General features: G+C 33.6%; 1 protein-coding gene across 1 annotated transcript in view; it reads right to left on the bottom strand.

Moving 5' to 3' along the window:
- Positions 1–3,814: 3,814 nt before the first annotated feature.
- LOC132736485 (bifunctional glutamate/proline--tRNA ligase-like) overlaps positions 3,815–20,249 on the bottom strand; it is a 47,291-nt gene continuing 30,856 nt past the window's right edge. The window contains 13 exon segments of the mRNA XM_060723624.1: positions 3,815–4,253; positions 5,156–5,299; positions 6,164–6,324; positions 6,718–6,891; positions 7,594–7,788; positions 8,424–8,579; positions 9,439–9,540; positions 9,954–9,959; positions 10,318–10,464; positions 10,978–11,239; positions 12,056–12,242; positions 12,245–12,254; positions 15,536–15,775. Of these exon segments, the coding sequence (XP_060579607.1) occupies positions 4,097–4,253; positions 5,156–5,299; positions 6,164–6,324; positions 6,718–6,891; positions 7,594–7,788; positions 8,424–8,579; positions 9,439–9,540; positions 9,954–9,959; positions 10,318–10,464; positions 10,978–11,239; positions 12,056–12,242; positions 12,245–12,254; positions 15,536–15,775 (1,941 nt within the window). The 3' untranslated portion in view covers positions 3,815–4,096.

The raw sequence follows: 20,249 nt of genomic DNA on the forward strand, positions 1-20,249 counted from the left end.
TTTTCTCAAGTGTATCAGTTTCTTTATCTCATTTACACCGGAAGCATTGTTATACAGATTGAGTCCTTTTTGTCAATCTGCTCACCGTGAATTAATTCTTTCTTCGTTTATGAATAGATCTATCAAACGAATTATGTGTACAGAAATTACATGTGTCTATACGAAACAAATATTTTCGAACCATATTTAAACGATTTAAATGACAACTTACTTGTTTAACAGTATGGAATTCAATAAAACCGACGCTGTGTATCTTCGTAAAAAAAACACAAAAACAAAAAAAAAACCCCATCTTTTTATGTCTTCCAGTTTCAAATTTATATTGTTCCCCACACACCCACACTCAAATGGGTATAACGTAATTCGGATTTTAGTATCCAGGGTATTTAAGAAACAGTGAATGTTTATGTGAATATTCAACGTCTGCATTTAATTTCTAAATCAGTAACTATGATTTAAAATTTGAAATAATATATATTTTTTATTTTTGAAATATAAGATATGAAGAATTAGTAGAGCAATAATACAGCAGTCTTAAGTATAAAAGAACTTAAACAAGTAAATACAAGGCTGTAGCAAGCAAAGCTACATTGTATTTAAGTTTACTTGTAGATATGATTTGTGTGTAAGAGTTTGTACTTGGATGCAACACGTATAATACAATATTTAAGCCTTCCTTCGGGTATTGTTAAGTTTATGCGCTAGTAAGCCATCGAAATATAATATATAAATACTACAGAAGGATGCCCAGAAAATTATGCAATGCGTTTATTAATACTTATTGTCACCAAGGGTCAAACGTGGGTTCATTAATTAACTATCAATCTAAAGTCAATAAGAGGTCTATGGTTCGAGGTTATACATGTGCTAGAGTTCGGGAGAGTCAGTCATTGTTAGAAATTTTTTATTTTCCCCAGCAGTAGGCATGTCTCCGCGCGGTGCTAGGCTCGAGGATGATGCTGATATCACGTGCAATAGTCAGTGGCTTTGTCACATGTTTTCTTTTATCACACACGCTACAGAACACATGCACCCATTCACCTTATCGACATTGATTTACCAATGTACCAATACAGAATGAAAATAATAAAAAATATTTGCTAACCTTTGCATAACTATACAATTGATATATTTACATGTAGCTTGAAGTATAGCCTGTCTGTCATTTTTAATTGTTTAATACTTGTTATGTCGTCATTATGATAAACTAATATTGTTTCAATGTAATAATGACAGATTGGAAAATCTGATTAGCCCTGTATTCCATTACGTAAGGCAATTCAGTTAATTCAAATGTTCGTCAAAACAAATTTGGCAAATTATACAGATTGACTTCTTGATTGCATGTTTAACAATAACTTTATCTCACATAATATATAACATATATAAACACAGATAAACAGGACTGCATTGCCGAGACTAATGACAAAGGTAAATAATATGCTTTGTAATTCGTGTTCATTTAAGTTTATTGAAAGAGTGCCATTTCAACACAGTGACAGATGTCTTGTGCTTGCATGTTTACAAACCAAAGAATTCACATTGCACATGCAAATGAATCACAAAACACTTTACTTAGAGTATCTGGAGTAATCACACATTTCACTTTAATAAAAGTATCTGCAGTGATGACCTCGTTTATCTAAATAAGATTGTCTAGAGAAATCACTCTTTTCACATTAATTACAGTATCTGCTGTGATTACCCTGTATATCTAAATTAATGCCCCGGTCACATATTCACGGATAATGTCACGGAAGAGCTACGGTCTAATCGTTCACGGATTACTACGGAAATGTGAAATTCCGTAGTCCGCTACGGTTCCAGTACGGACACACAACAGTATGAGTACGGAGTCCGGCGGATTTACCACCAAAAGTCCCCGGAGAGACACGGATTGTTACGGACCGACACGGTTTGATACGGAGCGACACGAATCAGGACGGACGCTCTACGGACACACTACGGTCTGCTACGGTATAAGCACGGGTTAGTAAGAATAAGTACGGTCTGCTACGGTATAAGCACGGGTTAGTACGAATAAGTACGGTCTGATACGGAGAAGAACGAATTGATACGGAGAAGAACGAATTGCCACGGATCTATACGGATCTATACGGACCTAATACATCCGTCCACAACCTCTTGCATGCTCATTTTCAAATTGCCTCACAAGAAAAGAACACCTAGAAAAAAATTGCAGAGTTCAATGATTTTGGCGGAGAGGATTCGGCCTAATCGCGTCCAAACCCCGAGACACATCAGGTCCGATTAAAGTGAATTTTTTGAAGGACGCTGGATCCTCAACAAGAGCCTCATACTTAACGTGAAGCCCTCTCTAGTCCACCATCTCGTCTGTCTTCTCTTACCTGATTAGATATGGACTAGTAATCATTAAGGAAAAATGTTCATCAATACTGCTTCAATTGCTGTTCATTTTACAACGTGAATGTTTATGTTTTAAAAATATGTAAACATCTTGTTAATTAATCTTATAAGTACTCAAGGGCCAGCGTCCGGGGCTTATGAGACACTTAAAATATGTAACATTAAATATCATTTTATTACTTATGAATTGTTGTACGATATTTATACATTTTAACCTCTATGCATGTCATCAAGCAGCTCGACCACTGCCTCCGCATTTTGAGCCATTTCAATATAAAGTTGTAGCCAGTAAATGGCAATTATCCTTTATTGAATGTTACCGCAAATACTCATATGTCTGTTTTTAACAAATACCCTTGAAAAAGTACATGATACTTAATTTATCCGTACTAAACAGTGGTGGACCGTACCATTCCGTATCGTTTCGTGCTGCAACGTAATAAACCGTATAAGACCGTGCTAATCCTTGCCTCTCCGTAGTACAATGTATTACGATCGTGGCTTTCCGTGACAATACCGTATTAATCCGTATCAAAACCGTAGGTTATACGTAGTTCTCCGTACCAAACCGTGGAAAACCTTGGCAAGTTGGTGGACTACGAATCAGTACGGATTAGTACGGTTTTCGTACGGACCAGTACGTATCAGTACGATTTAATACGGACTAGCAGGGATACGCTACGGTTGATTTTTCCGTAGCAAATTTTTGTGCATGTTCAAAAATTGTCAAGGATCGCTACGGATATACAAGGACTACTACGATTGATTACGGTTACAGTACGGAGAGCTACTGACCAGTACGGGTAGCTACGGACGATGCCGGAATTAATCCGTGGCTCTTCCGTGGGCGTATTCCGTGAATATGTGACCGGGGTATAACAGTATCTGCAGTATTCAAGTCATAATTTCGGAAGTGATCATTCCCATCATTTTGTTTAGTTTTCTGGAGAGATCACATAAGTTATGTACAGTATGATGATCACCTTGTTAACTTAGGTTAGAGTATGATCACACTTCACTTTAGTGTATCTGGATGCAGTAGAGATCCTGGCCGGTTTGCAAGGATGTGCAGGTAGGGCTGACTATATACTGCTTGCAATGGCTAATTACTACATTCATAGCAGGCAAAGGGTGAATTAGAATAGCTTTACAGAACTACAGCTCTCAAACAGATTTCCCTGGAGAATGAGATTTATGCCTATAAAAAGCATACATTATTTCACACATCATCTGACATCCGGGTAGTTGCAGAATATCATTGAGAATAACGCTACCTCACATTAAAGAATTCATCTCATTCACATGATTAAAATCTACAGATAAAATGGCTAAATGATTTGAAGTAATAAGTCCCAATGATTTGAAGTAATAAGTCCCAATGATTTAAAGTAATAAATCCCAATGATTTGAAGTAATAAATAACAGCTTTTCATTTCTTGTGCTTTTATTTTAGGACTATTTTTTTCGTAAAATTGCACTAACCAATAAATATAGGTGTAACAAGACATGATTTCACTGAACACTAACTTACACTATACTGTGTTCTTTGTGACAACAACTTGAAAGCTCACAATGTTATATTTTGAAATATTTTGAAAGTAGTTATTACTTACAAATCTAGCAAATGTTTCTTAAAAGATTCATTATCTTAATTCATAAACAGTGTATATCAAACACTCATTTTATATCCACTTATTGTCAATTGTCTTTAATAACTTCGTCCAAACAAGGTGAAATATTTGGCCTCTTTTCCACAGTCTGGATGAATACATTTGGCTCCCTTTTTCAATTCTTCCGGGTGTTTGAATGGTATACATAAGCCCTTGGCTCCCATAGCTGGTGCCCCTTCCTCTACCACCACATCTCTGAAAAACAACAGGGAATGGTATATGTTTTAATAATTAAAGATCCTGTAACTAAATTTTTTTATTGGTATTATGTCATAAATATAATGCCTAAATGAAGATTTAACAAAAATTCCAAGTTCCAAAAAGCATTATTTGTAAAGATATTACCGAATTTAAATTTAAATGTAAATAAAGGGAGGTAAATAGAAATTTATTTTCAATAAAGTCTAAGCCAAATTTTTCAATAAGAAATGAATGCATATATTTCAATGATTACTTATAATGCGTGTAAACATTTGTAAACATAATTATTTAACATATTCTTGGATGTTTGGATATTGTTTTAGAAGAATAATTATTTACATATATAACATTTCTTAATTACAACATACTGGATCTTTCTTTAAAAAAAATTAAAAATAAATAAATACTGGACTCACTGCCAGAATCAAGGGTTGTAAGAGCTTTAAAATTTTGCTTCAATATGAATTACTAGTAGGCATTGATTGAAAAGAAAAAGTCTAAGAACATTAGAGAAGTAATGAATTAATAATTTCATGTCTCAATTGAAAGATTGTGTCTAAAGACAATAATGGACATTGCTGACAATGAAAAACCAAAGTCATATGTGAGCATTATAAAATAAGTTACTGCATTCCTTTACTGATATTTTATCAATTATATTTATTCAACATTGACATAGACTGACCTTCATCTTGTGCTTCTGCTCTCTATTATGAAAGAAAACAACATGCAGTATTTGCACCCAAACCACTTGAGAGGCATGTGATACCAAAGAAATGATCAGAACCATCATATAAGCTGTTTCATCCAATAATCAAAATGGGAGCATCTATTACACTTTAAAGCAAATTTTGCACATCATATTTGATCCCAAACAAAATTCACAAATTTGTTACCTGGCACTATCTTTTTTGATGGCATCTTCGCATGGGATTTCTCCGCAGAATGGAGCTTGTATAAGTTTCTTCTGGTCCAGACCATTACAAAACACCTCCCAGTCATGTGACACTGTCATATAGGCATCAAGATCCTGCTTGGCTCTATTATACAGGAACAAAATATGAAAAAATTATTTAACCAGCTTTGAAGTTTTTGGACGGCAACTGCATCGGCAACGACAACTTAAATGTAGGAATAATTCTTTTTTCTTGGAAAAAGATAAGCTAACAAAATGACAGTAATATTTAACAAAACCATGATTCTGCCAAAAATGATCATATCACAAATTTTAATTGCACTACTTAATAGCAATAGTTTTTCAATGAAAATCAAATGAAAACATATCAAAAGTTTAATTCAAATGACCTTAGAATTTTATTTTTGATCCTTTTTTCCAGAGATAAAAGTTTCGTTTTAACATCTATGAAAATGGCAGGTCATGCTTTAAACTTGATACTACCTACATCTAAGAGTAAATTATCAACAGTATGGCTTGACAAGATCTGTCTTCCTTGTAAGCATTCTGGGAATCCATTAACATATCTTTTAGATTAAAACTGCCTTTTAAGAAACAATTGCACCATCATACAAGTGTTGTGTGGAATAGCAACGCGGGCCTCCCCACCCTTTTAATACTGCCCTTTAATATCAAAAAAATAAACACAATTTAAACCCATACTTTTAATATTTTTGTTTTTTGTTTTGTTTTACCCCCTTTTCCCAAAACCCAGTAACATTTAATATTTTTAAATGCTTAAAAAAAATAGCCCCAGAGAAAACATGTAAAAGGTTTTAAAAATATTAGGGTAGTTTTGGTAATTAAAATAATGCCATATATCAAAGCCTTTGAATAATATCAATTTCTTAGAGATAAAATATCAAAGCAAAAGTTGGTAGAATTATCCCCATGTAATAAGACTGCTTAAATTGTAAGTAATAAATCAGCTACAAAAAATAATACTTACTTGTCAAACAAAGACTGTTGCATTTTTTCTAGTAGATCTTTGATTTGCTGTAAAATATTTTCATTTTTCAGTGTTAACTTCTCCCCGGTGTCTCGACGTACAACTACCATTTGATTTTGTTTTAGATCTCTTGGACCTAATTCTATACGCAATGGTACTCCCTGAAAATATAAAAATAAATAATTAATATTTCTTGTAATGAAATGAACAAAATGTAAAATCAGTATGATAAAAAATACAAGAATGTACAAACTATGTATGGGAAGCTGCATTCCCTATTATGTGTCAAGTAAAGTTGGTACTTCTGTAGGAAGAACTTGCCAGGTTTTTTTTAATGACATTTTTTCATACTATGTCCACCAATAGAATGTAGATTTTAAAACATAACATATATACACAAATCTTAATGTGCCTATTCTCATTTTTGAATTTAAAAGGTAAGATCTTAAGAATAAAATACTACCACTACAAGAATTAAATGAGTTCTATTTTCTTTCTTTCTTTTTCTTTCAAACTCAAGTACTCAAGTAAATTAGATATAGGAGTGAACAGACCTTCAGTTCCCAATGATTGAACTTCCACCCTGGTGAATAGTTATCCCTAAGATCTTCTTTCACTCTGACTCCACCCTGTGCAAGCGTCTTCTTAAAAGCCACACACGCATCCATCAGTTTGTCATTATCTCCCTGTGATAAATTGGCAGTGATACCACATGGCACAATAACAGCCTGTAAAAAAAGAAGAAAAATTTAAATTTTAAAATTTCCCAAATCCTTTAAAAGAAATTTAAAAAGGGGAAAAATGATGAATGTTTTAATTTGGAAAACTAAAATAAAAATTTAAAGTGCTTTATGTTTTTTATATCATATTTTTTAAACCTTTTAGAGAAAGGGAGTTTTGTTTAAAAACCCAGAATAAAAAAACTTTTCACAAAATATATGGTTTTAAAAGGGAATAAAGAAAATAAAAAATTTTAAGGAAGGGCAAAATTTTGATAAATGAAAAATTTTTTTTTGCAAAAATTATAATTTACTGTATTAAATTATTTCTATATGTTCACTGACAATTCTACTACCTATTATGGTTTAATACACATGGGCTATCCCAAGATTTTGTTTCAAAATCTTTGTCATGTGTATCATTAGTAACTTTAACTGTTAATATTATTCAACTTTCTTTAATGAAAATATTTTCCATGCAGTCATATTAAATGCTCTGTGAAAAGAAATTTCATTAGTAACAATTAAATAGTTTTCATTTTAACCATTAAATTCAAGTACATTACAACATTAATCTCAAGATATCATTTTTTCATATTACTTATTAAGATGTTTTAGGTACCAATATCACTTAATTATACTAATTTTACAATTAAAGGGAGATCACTCAAAATTAAAAATATTACTATTTATGTAGCATGTCTAACTAACCTGTAAACAAGCAACCCTAGGTGGCAGCACTAGACCTTGGTTGTCTCCATGCACCATACACATTACACCTATAGTTCTTGTAGTAATACCCCAGGGATTCTGGTACACAAACTTTTTCTCACGTGTTTCTGGATCCTCGTATACAATATCGAACATCTTAGAGAAGTTTTGTCCTAAATGGTGTGAGGTGGCTCCCTGGAATATATATACTCAAAGAATTTAATCTTGTCTTTCTAGAAAATGGGTGATAATCTAGTGGTGAAATATCAAAGCATTGTCAATGAATGTAGAGAAACTGGACTGAAAAACTAGAATTGTGTCCATAGGACATGGATTCCCTACCATTCTGATCATTTGTATGCAGATGGAATGCATGACAGCCTAAAAGATGGATAATGACAAATCTCCAGAATAAACAGGTTTTTTGGGTTTCTTTTTACATATACTTTGAAAATACTGCCTTCACTGTCTAAGGAAAATGCAAGTATGGCGACGGCCAATTTTCTTTAGTATTAAAGCAATGAGATTTTCTCTTTGTTTGATTGGGTTTTACTTCACACAGACACAGTATAGGTCATATGGCAACATTCCAGCTTTACTGATGGAGTAAGACTTCAAGTGCCCTTCCAGACATTATTTCAGGCACGAAAGAGCACCTCAGTAAAACCACCGATGTTCTAAAAGCAATGAGGTAACTCCACTTTTAAAAGGTAGAAAGTCACAATTTGTCCCTTAAACTGTTATCGTGACGTAAGGTTATACATAAGCGAGTGAGTGAATGAGTGAGTAAATAAAGAAACAAACTGACAAACAAATAGATGACATCATACCTGGATAGCCCTACCACTGGCTGATATGTAAGCCTCCACAGTTGTTGTAAAATCTCCACCAGCAAACTTTTCTTTCTCTGTCTTTCTACCTCTAACCACTGGGATAGCAAAATATTCCTCATACACCCTGGCATATAACTCCAGTATTGTGTAAACCTTAACATAAAATGTGTTTAATAATTACTGAAAAGAGTCAATTAATGTCTAAATAAATGAATCAGTAAAAGTTTAGAAATATAAAGGTAATTGGAAAATATATCTAGATGATTGATTTTTGTTCAATTACATAAAACAAATAATGTGAATTGGGTAATCTTTAACAAAACATTAAAGTAAGTCCACTTCACATCACATTTGTATAATAATTGTAAAGCAACTCATTCGGTTTTTTAAGGCCTGGAAAAGGTTTTAACATTTGTACCCCTTTCTAACAAAATAAATCACTTGAAAATAGGTTTTTCGCAGTATTTTAATTTTTTAAGAAAAAATAAAATTGGGTTCATATATTGTACATAAATACATGATGTTTAATCTAATATTTTGGGAAAAATTGTTCAAATGTTGAAAAATTGATTTTTTGGAAAGTTTATGATCTTACAAATATTTTTAAATCTAAAAAATAGTAAGTTATAATGTAAATACTTTTCTCAATTTAAAGGCCTGTTGTCCCCCAGAAACGCTTTTATTTTTATTTATATCTGGTTTTCTGTTACAGTTTCTAAAAAGTTTACTTGAACTTATTTTTGCTTCTTTTGTTCTTTGGAAAATAGTACAGTTATAGTGATTTAGTACTTAGTATGTAAGTCAAAATACTACTTTGTTTATATTTTCCTTCTTAAACGGCAAATTATAGGATGTTAAACGCTACTTTCTTTCTGGTGATTAGCATCTAATATGCTGAGCTCTAATATGGTTATTTAAATAGTATAAAAACTTGTATTTTCCCAATCTAAAGAATAAAATATTTGTTGCTTTCCGAGTATAAGGCATAATGTTCCTTTAATGTTATATTTACCTCCTCGCAAGCCTCGTCCTTGTTGGCCCAAGCTGTATGACCCTCCTGCCACAGAAATTCTCGTGTTCTTAAAAATGGTTGTGGATGTTTGAATTCCCATCTCTAAAAGGTAAAAATGAAATCACAGTAAACTTCATATTTCTTAGTCATTTAAGTGTTATCTAAAAGGCAGATTATACACACGTTTTTTTTTCTAAGATATTACTACAAAGTGATGTAAAATTAAATATATTGTACCAAAATTCAATTATTTTCCTGCTCTTTTTATTTATAAATTAAGCATGAAGTTAAATGTTTGAGTGCTTTTTATATTGTTATTTCTGACAATAAAAAAGGTCTAAATTATTTATATACTTGTCATTTTATCATCTTTGAAGGCTTTGGTATTTTAAACCATCACTATGCTGAGTGTGTATAACAGAGGTGTCCAGCTTTTAATCTTGAATAGTCTATGGCTATTTCATAAGTATTAAAACATTAAAAATGAACTGCAACTGTACAAACTATGGTTAGACTACAAGCTCTTTGCTTTATAATGGTAGCATCTTGTAACTATTGTTTCTAGCACTCTACAAGAGTTAAGCAATCTTGTTGTTCTTGTTGTTATCTGGACTTATTAGTTGCACCAACAAGTCTTCTTGCGAATTTCCAGTTTTATTGGTGGATCAAGACCTCAGATGTTCTTCCATGCAATAATACAGGCAAGAGAAGTCCCATCATAAGCTAGGTTGTTAGCATCGTCTCATGAAAGAGTTCAAAGTTCCTAGCACATTTCGGACCTAAAGCAATTTAGAGGCAAAAGGTTTTAATGTTTAAATGAAAGCCCTCCCAAAAGCTTTCCCAAGAAAATGATTGGGAATTTTTTTAAATTTCCAAAACATTACACCATTGGTTCAGTTTAAGTGGTAAATCTCTGTGGGACTTGATCCATTTAGCATAGGATGGATAAATGACTGTCTCACTGGTAGGACGTATGGCTATAGGTTCTGCTAGGTCAGATTTACCCGACCTCGTTACCCAGGCAACCTGTGTAAATAATCAGTACATATTTGTATGAATTTCATTTCATATATGTAAACTTGTTTCAGTAATGACTCCATCTTACTTAGATATACATTCATCATTTTACTTATAAAATATTTTTCCGCATAAATTTTTATCCTCGACACTACAAAAAAAGACCCATGATAACACTCATTTCTTATCACTTCTTCTTTTTATTTCATTTGGATAAAACCATCAATGATATAAACTTTTAATGGGGCAAGTAATTCAAATGCAGTGACTCATCAGTAATTGAAGGTTCATGAGTTTATTCTCAAGGTTTCTTATGTTTCTAATACTGTACTTATCAGATGTGTAATTACATGGATGCAAGTTCATATTATTTCAGTTGGTTTTATTGAACATCAGGCAAATACTTAAAAACTTGTACCCATGCAATTAGAGTCCTTCAAGTAATCAAAGGATTAGTAAATCTTTGACCTAACTTATCCTATAATTTTTCATGCTGTGCTAGTCCCTGTAATGGGAACATACCTCTGGAGCAAAATCCTCTATATGAGTTTTCTCCCTCTCCAAGGCTGCATTTGAAACAAACATCGGGAAGTATGTGTTCTCCACACCCAATTTCTTGATTTCTGTATCAAAAAACTCCTTAAGCACTTCCCATATAGAATATGACCAGGGGCGGAGAATGTAACAGCCACTGACATCATAATATTCTATCATCTCAGCTTTTGTAATAATCTGTGAGTACCAGTCTGATAAATTCTCTTCCTTTTTGGCCTCTAGACCCAGTCTGAAATAATGAAAATAACATGTGACCTATGACAGATACAAAATTTTTATGTTTGAATGATAACTACGTTTTTGAGTTTCACATAAAAGATACAATTCCTTTAACCTATCTTATCAAACTTCTGGGGTGAAATACATGTACTGAACATGTACTGCTTATGTGTAATCTATTGTATAAGATACTTGTACCTAGTATATCTTGCCGCAGTCATTAACAAATCAAAGTACTTAACAGTACTGATGGAAGGCAACTTTCAACGTCTGAAAATGAGCCGTGTCACGACAAAACCAACTTAATGGGTTTGCGACCAGCATGGATCCAGACCAGCCTGTGCATCCGCGCAGTCTGATCAGGATCCATGCTGTTCGCTTACAGACCCTCTAACAAGTAAAGAAACTGATAGCGAACAGCATGGATCCTGATCAGGCCGAGCGGATGCGCTGGCTGGTCTGGATCCATGCTGGTCGCAAACCCATTATGTTGGTTTTGTCGTGACACAGCTCAAATGTTTTAAGTTCACAATTACTTAAATAGCATTTAACTATATTGTTATAAACATGCGTGGAGATTGTTTTTTGTAAGAACATATACAAGGGGAAACAGTGACGTAAGCTGAGTGATTAAAACAAGACTGACAGGCAATACCCTTACATGACATTGTACTTTAGCCTTTGTAAATAATGAAGAAACTTCATAAATAAGACAGCACATATATTCAGAGAGCCTTCATGGTAGCTAGCAGTTTTTGTTGCTTGTTATAATTATTATACCAACATTGAGTAAAACTTCATTAATATTGTAATGTCCTATACAAACCTTGTCTGTTTCTTAACTTCTCTTGAACCATCATCGGCCTGTGATTGTTTCTGCTGTGATTTTTCTGCTTTCTCTTTCTTTACTTCTGGTTTGTTTTCTTTGTTTGCCTTCTTATCTTTCTTGTCTTTCCTTCCACCACCTGCAGCAAGATCTTCCCCTGTCAGATCCTTGTAATGTTTCTTCAGCGATCAATTTCATCCTACATAAGATTTACATTATCATCAGATGGATAATAAAAATATTGATATGGAAACTTGATTTGAGCGCACATGACAAAACCAACATAGTGCGTTTGCTACCAGCAAGGATCCAGACCAGCCTGTGCATCGATGCTGTTGCTATCAGTTTCTCTACTAGTAATAGGATTTGTAAGCAAACAGCATGGATCCTGATCAGACTGCGCGGATGCGCAGGCTTGTCTGGATCCATGCTGGTCGCAAACACATTATGTTGGTTTTGTCATTTTACTATCTTAAAGATATACATTATATAGCCATTTAAAAATAAAGTTAAAATTGTTTGTTTGTTGTATTGAATATTAAGTCACAACAACATTGTAAAGGCCTTATGATCACTTTTAAGATTTTTATAATGGAGGAAGTCCTCAGATTCCCATTTGCATTATTTCAGGAACAAGCAAGCACCTAAGTCAAACTACCGACTTTCTGTAAGATAGCTGGAAAGTCTCCCCACATGAAAGAATCCAAAGTCACTGAAGGGATTTGAACCCAGTGTTGAGGAGCAAGTGATTTGAAGTCTGCAACATTCGGCAAACAGTGGTCCGTAAATCATTTTACATAACGATTCAAGTTCAAAGTGAGACCTCAAAGAATATATATAATACTCTCAAAAACTGCTTTCTGGTCTATTTTCAGTTCAGATTTAAAATTATATTAGCACAGTGAGTCTCAAACAACCTTGCAGTTTCTTAACTGGAGGAGGAAGACATCCTACATTTTTATTTAGCACAAACACCCATATGCTTATTTAAATCTGTTATAGACCTACATAAATTTAAATGTTACATTTAGACAAAGATTCTATAATGTATTTTTATATCATGCCCCTGAAATTTCAAATATAATTTAACAGTTTCTTAATATTTGTTTAGCTACGTGAAAAATTCAAATCAATCATTTAATCAACAAGAGGGCCATGATGGCCCTGAGGTCGCTCACCTGTATATAGCCCCCCCCCCCAACGTTGCAGGGCCAATTTAACCCAAGGGCTTTTATTTGCACAAACTCGGTAGACACCCATAAGAAGATGTTTCATGCTAAACATCTAAGCTCTAGCTCATTGGGCTTTTTAAAAGAAGACTTTTTTAAGTTTTTACTATACACACATAGTTAGAAACAATGACACCCCTGGGGCCGTGCCAGTTTTGACCCCTGGGCTTTTATTTGAACAAACTTTGTAGACACTTACTAGAAGATGTTTCATGCTTAATATCTAAACTCTAGCTATTTGGGTTTTTTCAAAGAAGATTTTAAGTTTTTGCTATACACATATAAAGAAAATCAATGACCCCCGGGGCGGGGCCAATTTTAACCCCAGGTCTTTTATTTGACCAAACTTTGTAGACACTCACTAAAAGATGTTTCATGCTTAATATCTTAACTCTAGCTATTTGGGTTTTTTCAAAGAAGATTTTTTTAAGTTTTTGCTATACACATATAAGGAAAATCAATAACCCCCTGAGCGGTGCCAATTTTGACCCCAGGGCTTTTATTCGAACAAACCTGGTAGACCCTATTAGAACATGTTTGATGCTAAATATTAGACTACTTATCTTAGCCATAGCTCTTTGAGTTCTTTAAAAGAAGATTTTTTAAGTTTTTGCTATACACATATAAGGAAAATCAATGACCCCCGGGGCGGGGCCAGTTTTGACCCCAGGGCTTTTATTTGAACATACTTGGTAGACACCCATTAGAACATGTTTCATGCTAAATATCTTAGCTCTAGCTCTTTGGGTTCTTTAAAAGAAGACTTTTTAAGTTTTTACTATATGCATATAGGGAAAATCAATGACCCCCTGGGGCGGGGCCAATTTTGACCACAGGGCTTTTATTTGAACAAACTTGGTAGACACTCACTAGAAGATGTTTCATGCCAAATATCTTAGCTCTAGCTCTTACGGTTCTTTAAAAGAAGATTTTTTAAGTTTTTACTATATGCATATAGGGAAAATCAATGACCCCCCGGGGCATGGCCAATTTTGACCCCAGGGCTTTTATTTGAACAAACTTGGTAGACATTCACTAGAAGATGTTTCATGCCAAATATCTTAGCTCTAGCTGTTTGGGTTCTTTAAAAGAAGATTTTTTAAGTTTTTACTATATGCATATAGGGAAAATCAATGACCCCCCCGGGCGGTGCCAATTTTGACCCCAGGGCTTTTATTTGAACAAACTTGGTAGACACCTATTAGAACATGTTTGATGCTAAATATCTTAGCCAAAGCTCTTTGAGTTCTTTAAAAGAAGATCTTTTAAGTTTTTACTATATGCATATAGGGAAAATCAATGGACCCCCGGGGCGGGGCCAATTTTGACCCCAGGGCTTTTATTTGAACAAACTTAATAGACACTTAATAGAACATGTTTCATGCTAAATATTATAGCTCTAACTCTTTTGGTTCTTGAAAAGAAGATTTTTTAATGTTTTTCCTATATGCATATAGGGAAAATCAATGACCCCCTGGGGCGGGGCCAATTTTGACCCCAGGGCTTTTATTTGAACAAACTTGGTAGACACCTATTAGAACATGTTTGATGCTCAATATCTTAGCCATAGCTCTTTGAGTACTTTAAAAGAAGATTTTTTAAGTTTTTACTATATGCATATAGGGAAAATCAATGACCGCCCGGGGCGGGGCCAATTTTGACCCCAGGGCTTTTATTTGAACAAACTTGGTAGACACCCATTAGAACATGTTTCATGCTAAATATCTTAGCTCTAGCTCTTTGGGTTCTTTAAAAGAAGATTTTTAAAGTTTTTACTATATGCATATAGGGAAAATCAATGACCCCCCGGGGCGGGGCCAATTTTGACCCCAGGGCTTTTATTTGAACAAACTTGGTAGACACTCACTAGAAGATGTTTCATGCCAAATATCTAAGCTCTAGCTCTTATGGTTTTTTAAAAGAAGATATTTAAAGTTTTTTCTTTCGGTTGCCATGGCAACCAGAGTTCTGCATGGAATTAAATTCTTTGAACAATTTTTAAAGGTGACCACCAAAGGAACATTCCTTTGAAGTTTGGATGAAATTGGCTTAGTGGTTTATGAGGAGATGTCATTTAAAGTAAAAGTTTACGGACGGACGGACGACGGACGGATGCCGGACGAAAAGCGATCACAAAAGCTCACCCTGTCACTTTGTGACAGGTGAGCTAAAAACTTACTTTTCCTTTATATAAAACCAGCTAGTTTGTAATCTTTAATTTCTTACTCAAATAAAATGTCTTAAAGAATACCTTAGCTGCTTTTGCAGCTTTTATATCTCTAACTTTAGTGCCCTGTGCATCTATTTTAGCTTTCAGATCTAATGCAGCAGCGGAATCTGCCATGCTTTCCGATTCTCCGCTGTCCTGGGTTTGAGTTTCTAACTTGGGAGGGGCTGCGCTGACCTGTCCTGGTTTCCAGTCCTTTCCTGCTGCTGTCTTGTACTCGGCTTTCAGACTCAACAAAACCTTCACCTCAGCATCAACCTGGTCCTGAAAGAACATTTTATTTTATTATCCTGGTCATGGCACCAAAATGTAAAGTGGTCAGTAAATAATGAAGCAACTACTTTGTGTTGAGTCTAAAATGATGTTGTTTTATAACGGTAAAATAACAATACAACCGATATGATGTCATATAAACTCTTCTTCCCACATACGTAACATTGTCTGCCTGCCGTTCCCACTAACGTTACATCATCTTTATGACATCTAGCAATTCTAAAATATATGTAAGATATTACTTAACCCTTACTTTGCTACATATCTTAAACAGACCTTTCTGTTTTTCAATCAGGACAAAACCGTTCATCATTTGAAAGGAAATTTTTTATCACAAGTACTGACTGATCAGCAAACAATGCAGACCATGATCTGTGCTCTGCACTGGTCACAGAAAATTCAGTTGCTGACAGCATGGTAAAGGTTAATAGAAAGATCTGTCTTGAAAATACTAGAATTTTACTCATACCAGTAAAATATTATATGAGAAGATTTTGGTTATGTTCAATAAGTCACTGTTACTATAATAAATAAATATCCAATGAAAGGTATTGAGCATTCCCTACATGAACATCATCAACAATTGACAGAAAATTGCCCTAAAGCATAGTTTTTCATCAATATTACATTATGTGAAGATGAAAACAATTGGTCCCTTACTGCCAAACATTATCAAAGCATACAATCTTTAATATTACATTTATTATCTTTATTTGTTCTATCTTTTTTTTTTTCAGAATATTATCACATTAATATAATTTTTATTCTATGTACATGTAAATAAACTTCACTATGTTTATAATCTTTATATCTAAACATAACAAGAAATATGAACATTGTTCGTAACCTTTCTTAATATAAACAATCTACAGTACAATTTATAGACTTTAATATCTGTCCAGTGATTTCCAGTTTTAAATGTTGATAAGCATGCAAAAGTACCTTTTCCTTAATCTTTTAAAGGTGTACTAAATTCAAATTTAAATGTAATATTAGTAATAGAAAGAGCACCGAAACACGAGGCTATCTGATTTGTACGAGGGGGCGTAGCCCCCGAGTATAAATCAGATTGCCGAGTGTTTTGGTGTTCTTTCTCTTTTGTATCATAGTCAAACATGACAGCACGTTCCCTGTTGTCATAATATGAAACCCCAGAAAAACTTAACCAATGAACGAGCATTTGAATATGATAGTTCTGCCCCTATCCCTTTCTCTGCCGTCACAATATGTAAACCCCGGCAAAAATGAACCAATCCACGGGCATTATCTGGAGTGCGGGTAACTGATACCCGCACTCCAGTTACCGCACTGTGCATGTTTATGTATACGATTTAACTCTGACACTTTTTCAACAGAAAGGTCCCCAAACTATGATACAATATATCTTTATTATTTCACAACATGAGATGACCTAATTTTGTATGATGAATCATGATGCAACAAATTGCAAGTTATATTGTATCAAATATCCAACATGCCTACTTTGACAATATTGATAGTTATTGCATCATCATCATTTATCAATTGATCAAATTATACACAGTGGTGAAAAAATAATCACTGTACCATGTCTTGAAAGCTTTTAAAATTTAATGTGTATTTATCCTGTCTTGCATAACATTAACACCTGCTATTTCTGATCACTGTACATTTCAATCTTAAATTTTATATCTTTTCATTTTTGAGTAAACAGGACAAAATTTTGTTTAGGCCATTGTTACCATACATGTGAACTTTTTTCGATGATCAAGTGGGAGACTTTTCTTCAAAAAGAGGGAGATTTTAGAATTTGTGAAAATACACCTTATTTTAAGATAAATCTTGGAAAATATGGCAAGTCTCCCGCTAAAACTAAAAGTGGGAGAGTTCACATGTATGTGTTACACAAAATACTTACTATAATAATTAGTATACAAACTAGTTGTTTTAGCAAAACTTTTGTGTTACATGTATTATCTTTAATATTTAAAATACAGTTTAAAGATTCTTCTTTTTTTATTTCAAATGCAGTGTTTTTCTAAGTTAAATACACTTCTTGTATATTACATTCAATAAATTCAAATGCAACCAGTCTTGCATTGGCTTTTAAAGCATGCAGTTGTCTAGTGAACTTAACAAAGCATCCTATTCTTTCATGTTATGTATAAGTATAATGTTGTTAAATCAAAGCCCAAAGGGCATTATTGACACCATTAAACAAGTGTCAAGTGATGTTTTGACAGATCAAAAGTTAACTTTTTTTTATCAACAATAAGTACCACTTTATACATTATGTTTTATCATACATGTACACAAATAACTAAAATAAACATTGAAATTCTTTCTTTAATCTAACTTCCATGTTACTTCCCCTACACAGCAATAAATGATCTCTTTTCATAACATCTAAAACATAGACTGAAAACAAGTGTTAACAAATTCTATCTTAAACATGATCAAAAGTCGACCATGATTCATAAAATGCGTGACTAGGCAAGGAAAACTTAAATTTTATTATAACACATTCACCTGTAATCTACATGAAAAATTATGTCTATAATTATTACTTTAAGTTTAAATGATACCTTAAAGCACTGGCAAATATGTTAAAATCATCTCCCCTACCTAAATTTTTAATCCACGTGGCTACAAGTATCAACAATGTAATCTAACACCTACTATGTTTTACAACTGACCTAGATAACAGTATTTCCTCAATGAATCTATAAATAGACTGGTAGTCAATGAAGCATTGAGCTGTAGGCTACAGACTACTAAATGTTTAAAATTTAGAAGGCCAGAAACCACTAATACCAGACATGAAAAAAGATACTGGCAATAAGTTAAGACTAAAAAGAGCAAATTTCACTCATTTGTAGGGAAACAGGTTGCTGTAATTTTTTTCAAATTATAAAAGAAAATTCTCTGTTATTTTAATATCAGAAATACAGTTATTTTAATTTGATATCATTTAATCTTAATTTAATTTACAAAATTTCTATATATCAAAATAATTAGCCAGTTTTCGACATTTTCTGACTAAAACTGCACATGGGTATACATTGACAGAGAAGAAAAATGCAATGATAGTTTAAATCACACGAGCATACACTGTAATGCTGTACATTTTTAATATACATGACATAGGATGCCATTTAAAAATACCCTACTACAATGAAGGCCCTGTAAGTTTCATTTTCAAAATGTAACTGTCATCACAGTTTCATATGGAAATAGGACAGGCATGTTTTCTATAACAGCTTGTTTAAGGTAGTGGCAGAAACAGGAAAGTATAACACAAAGTAAAAGCAGCCTTGTATTATCTCATGCACCAAAGACCCCTTCATCTTAGACTTACAGCTCCTTCAGAACACTTAACACCATTCATTCACTACAGCCATTTATTCCATGATATTTAAAACTTGGAATATTAACAATGTTTTTTATGCAAAATAAAACTATCACAATGAATTAACTTTTACCATGATCAGTACCTCAATCTGGTCAAAACCATTAGTTTTTTTTAGTGTAAATTTCAAAATACAGGTATGTAAGGACTGAGTGCAACCAGTGCAGACAACATAAGTACCAGCTGATCTAAATTTGCAATGGTTGCATTGGCAGATTCAGAACCTACCAGCAAGCTATGTACAGGTTAAACATGATTACAGCCTTGAGGCATGTTTGGCAAATATATACAAATCTGCAAATCTATCTTTGCCTGTCCAATTTTCATTTAAATGTTTTATAGCATAAAATCGGCTATTTTTCCCTCTTTTGCCCATGTTATAACGGGGCCAAAACCATGCGTTAACATAGTCACGCGCTCTTGTTATAGCCCGGTTTTACCTATGCGCAATACATACAGGGCCCAGTAAACAAACAAAAAATGACGATTTGGCCTGTTTGCCAGAGTCATGCGCTCTTGTTATATTGGAATTATTAATTTGATGGCCTCAGTCGCATAACGGCGAGCAGCATTCAAGTAATTATGCCGGCAATACGGCGTATAGACATCGCCGCTTATCTTGGTTGTCGCCCTTTCTTAGAAACGGACAGTTGTCAATGTAAACAAATAGAATCTGTCATTCAGTTTAATCCCCCGATTAACTTACAAAAATGGAAAGCACAAAATGAATATAAAAAAACGTTGTTTTATTGACGTTTATATTGATAAATGTCCTGTATGTTTCTTTGAGAGAATAATGTTTTATGCCTGATTTTTTTTAAACTTGCGTGCTTAAAAAAAACGATTCTGAATTTGAATCTGATGTCACTGATCTTTTTCCTACCGCCAATCTGTAATCATTCTAGGAATTTCTGAGGCGTCTGTTTTGTCTTGGGGAGATTACAGTAATGTTATGTTTTTCTTAACTTAATATATCCCCAAAGTTAAACTTTGTTAAATCAATTAAAATTCGAAATTTCGTTCGGTTCTCAAGTTGTTGGCCCCGGAAAAAATAAAACGCATACCTAAAACATGTAG

Source organism: Ruditapes philippinarum, unplaced genomic scaffold (assembly GCF_026571515.1).
Source record: "Ruditapes philippinarum isolate M1 unplaced genomic scaffold, ASM2657151v2 ctg7718_1_1_1_1, whole genome shotgun sequence".
NCBI lineage: Eukaryota > Metazoa > Mollusca > Bivalvia > Venerida > Veneridae > Ruditapes > Ruditapes philippinarum.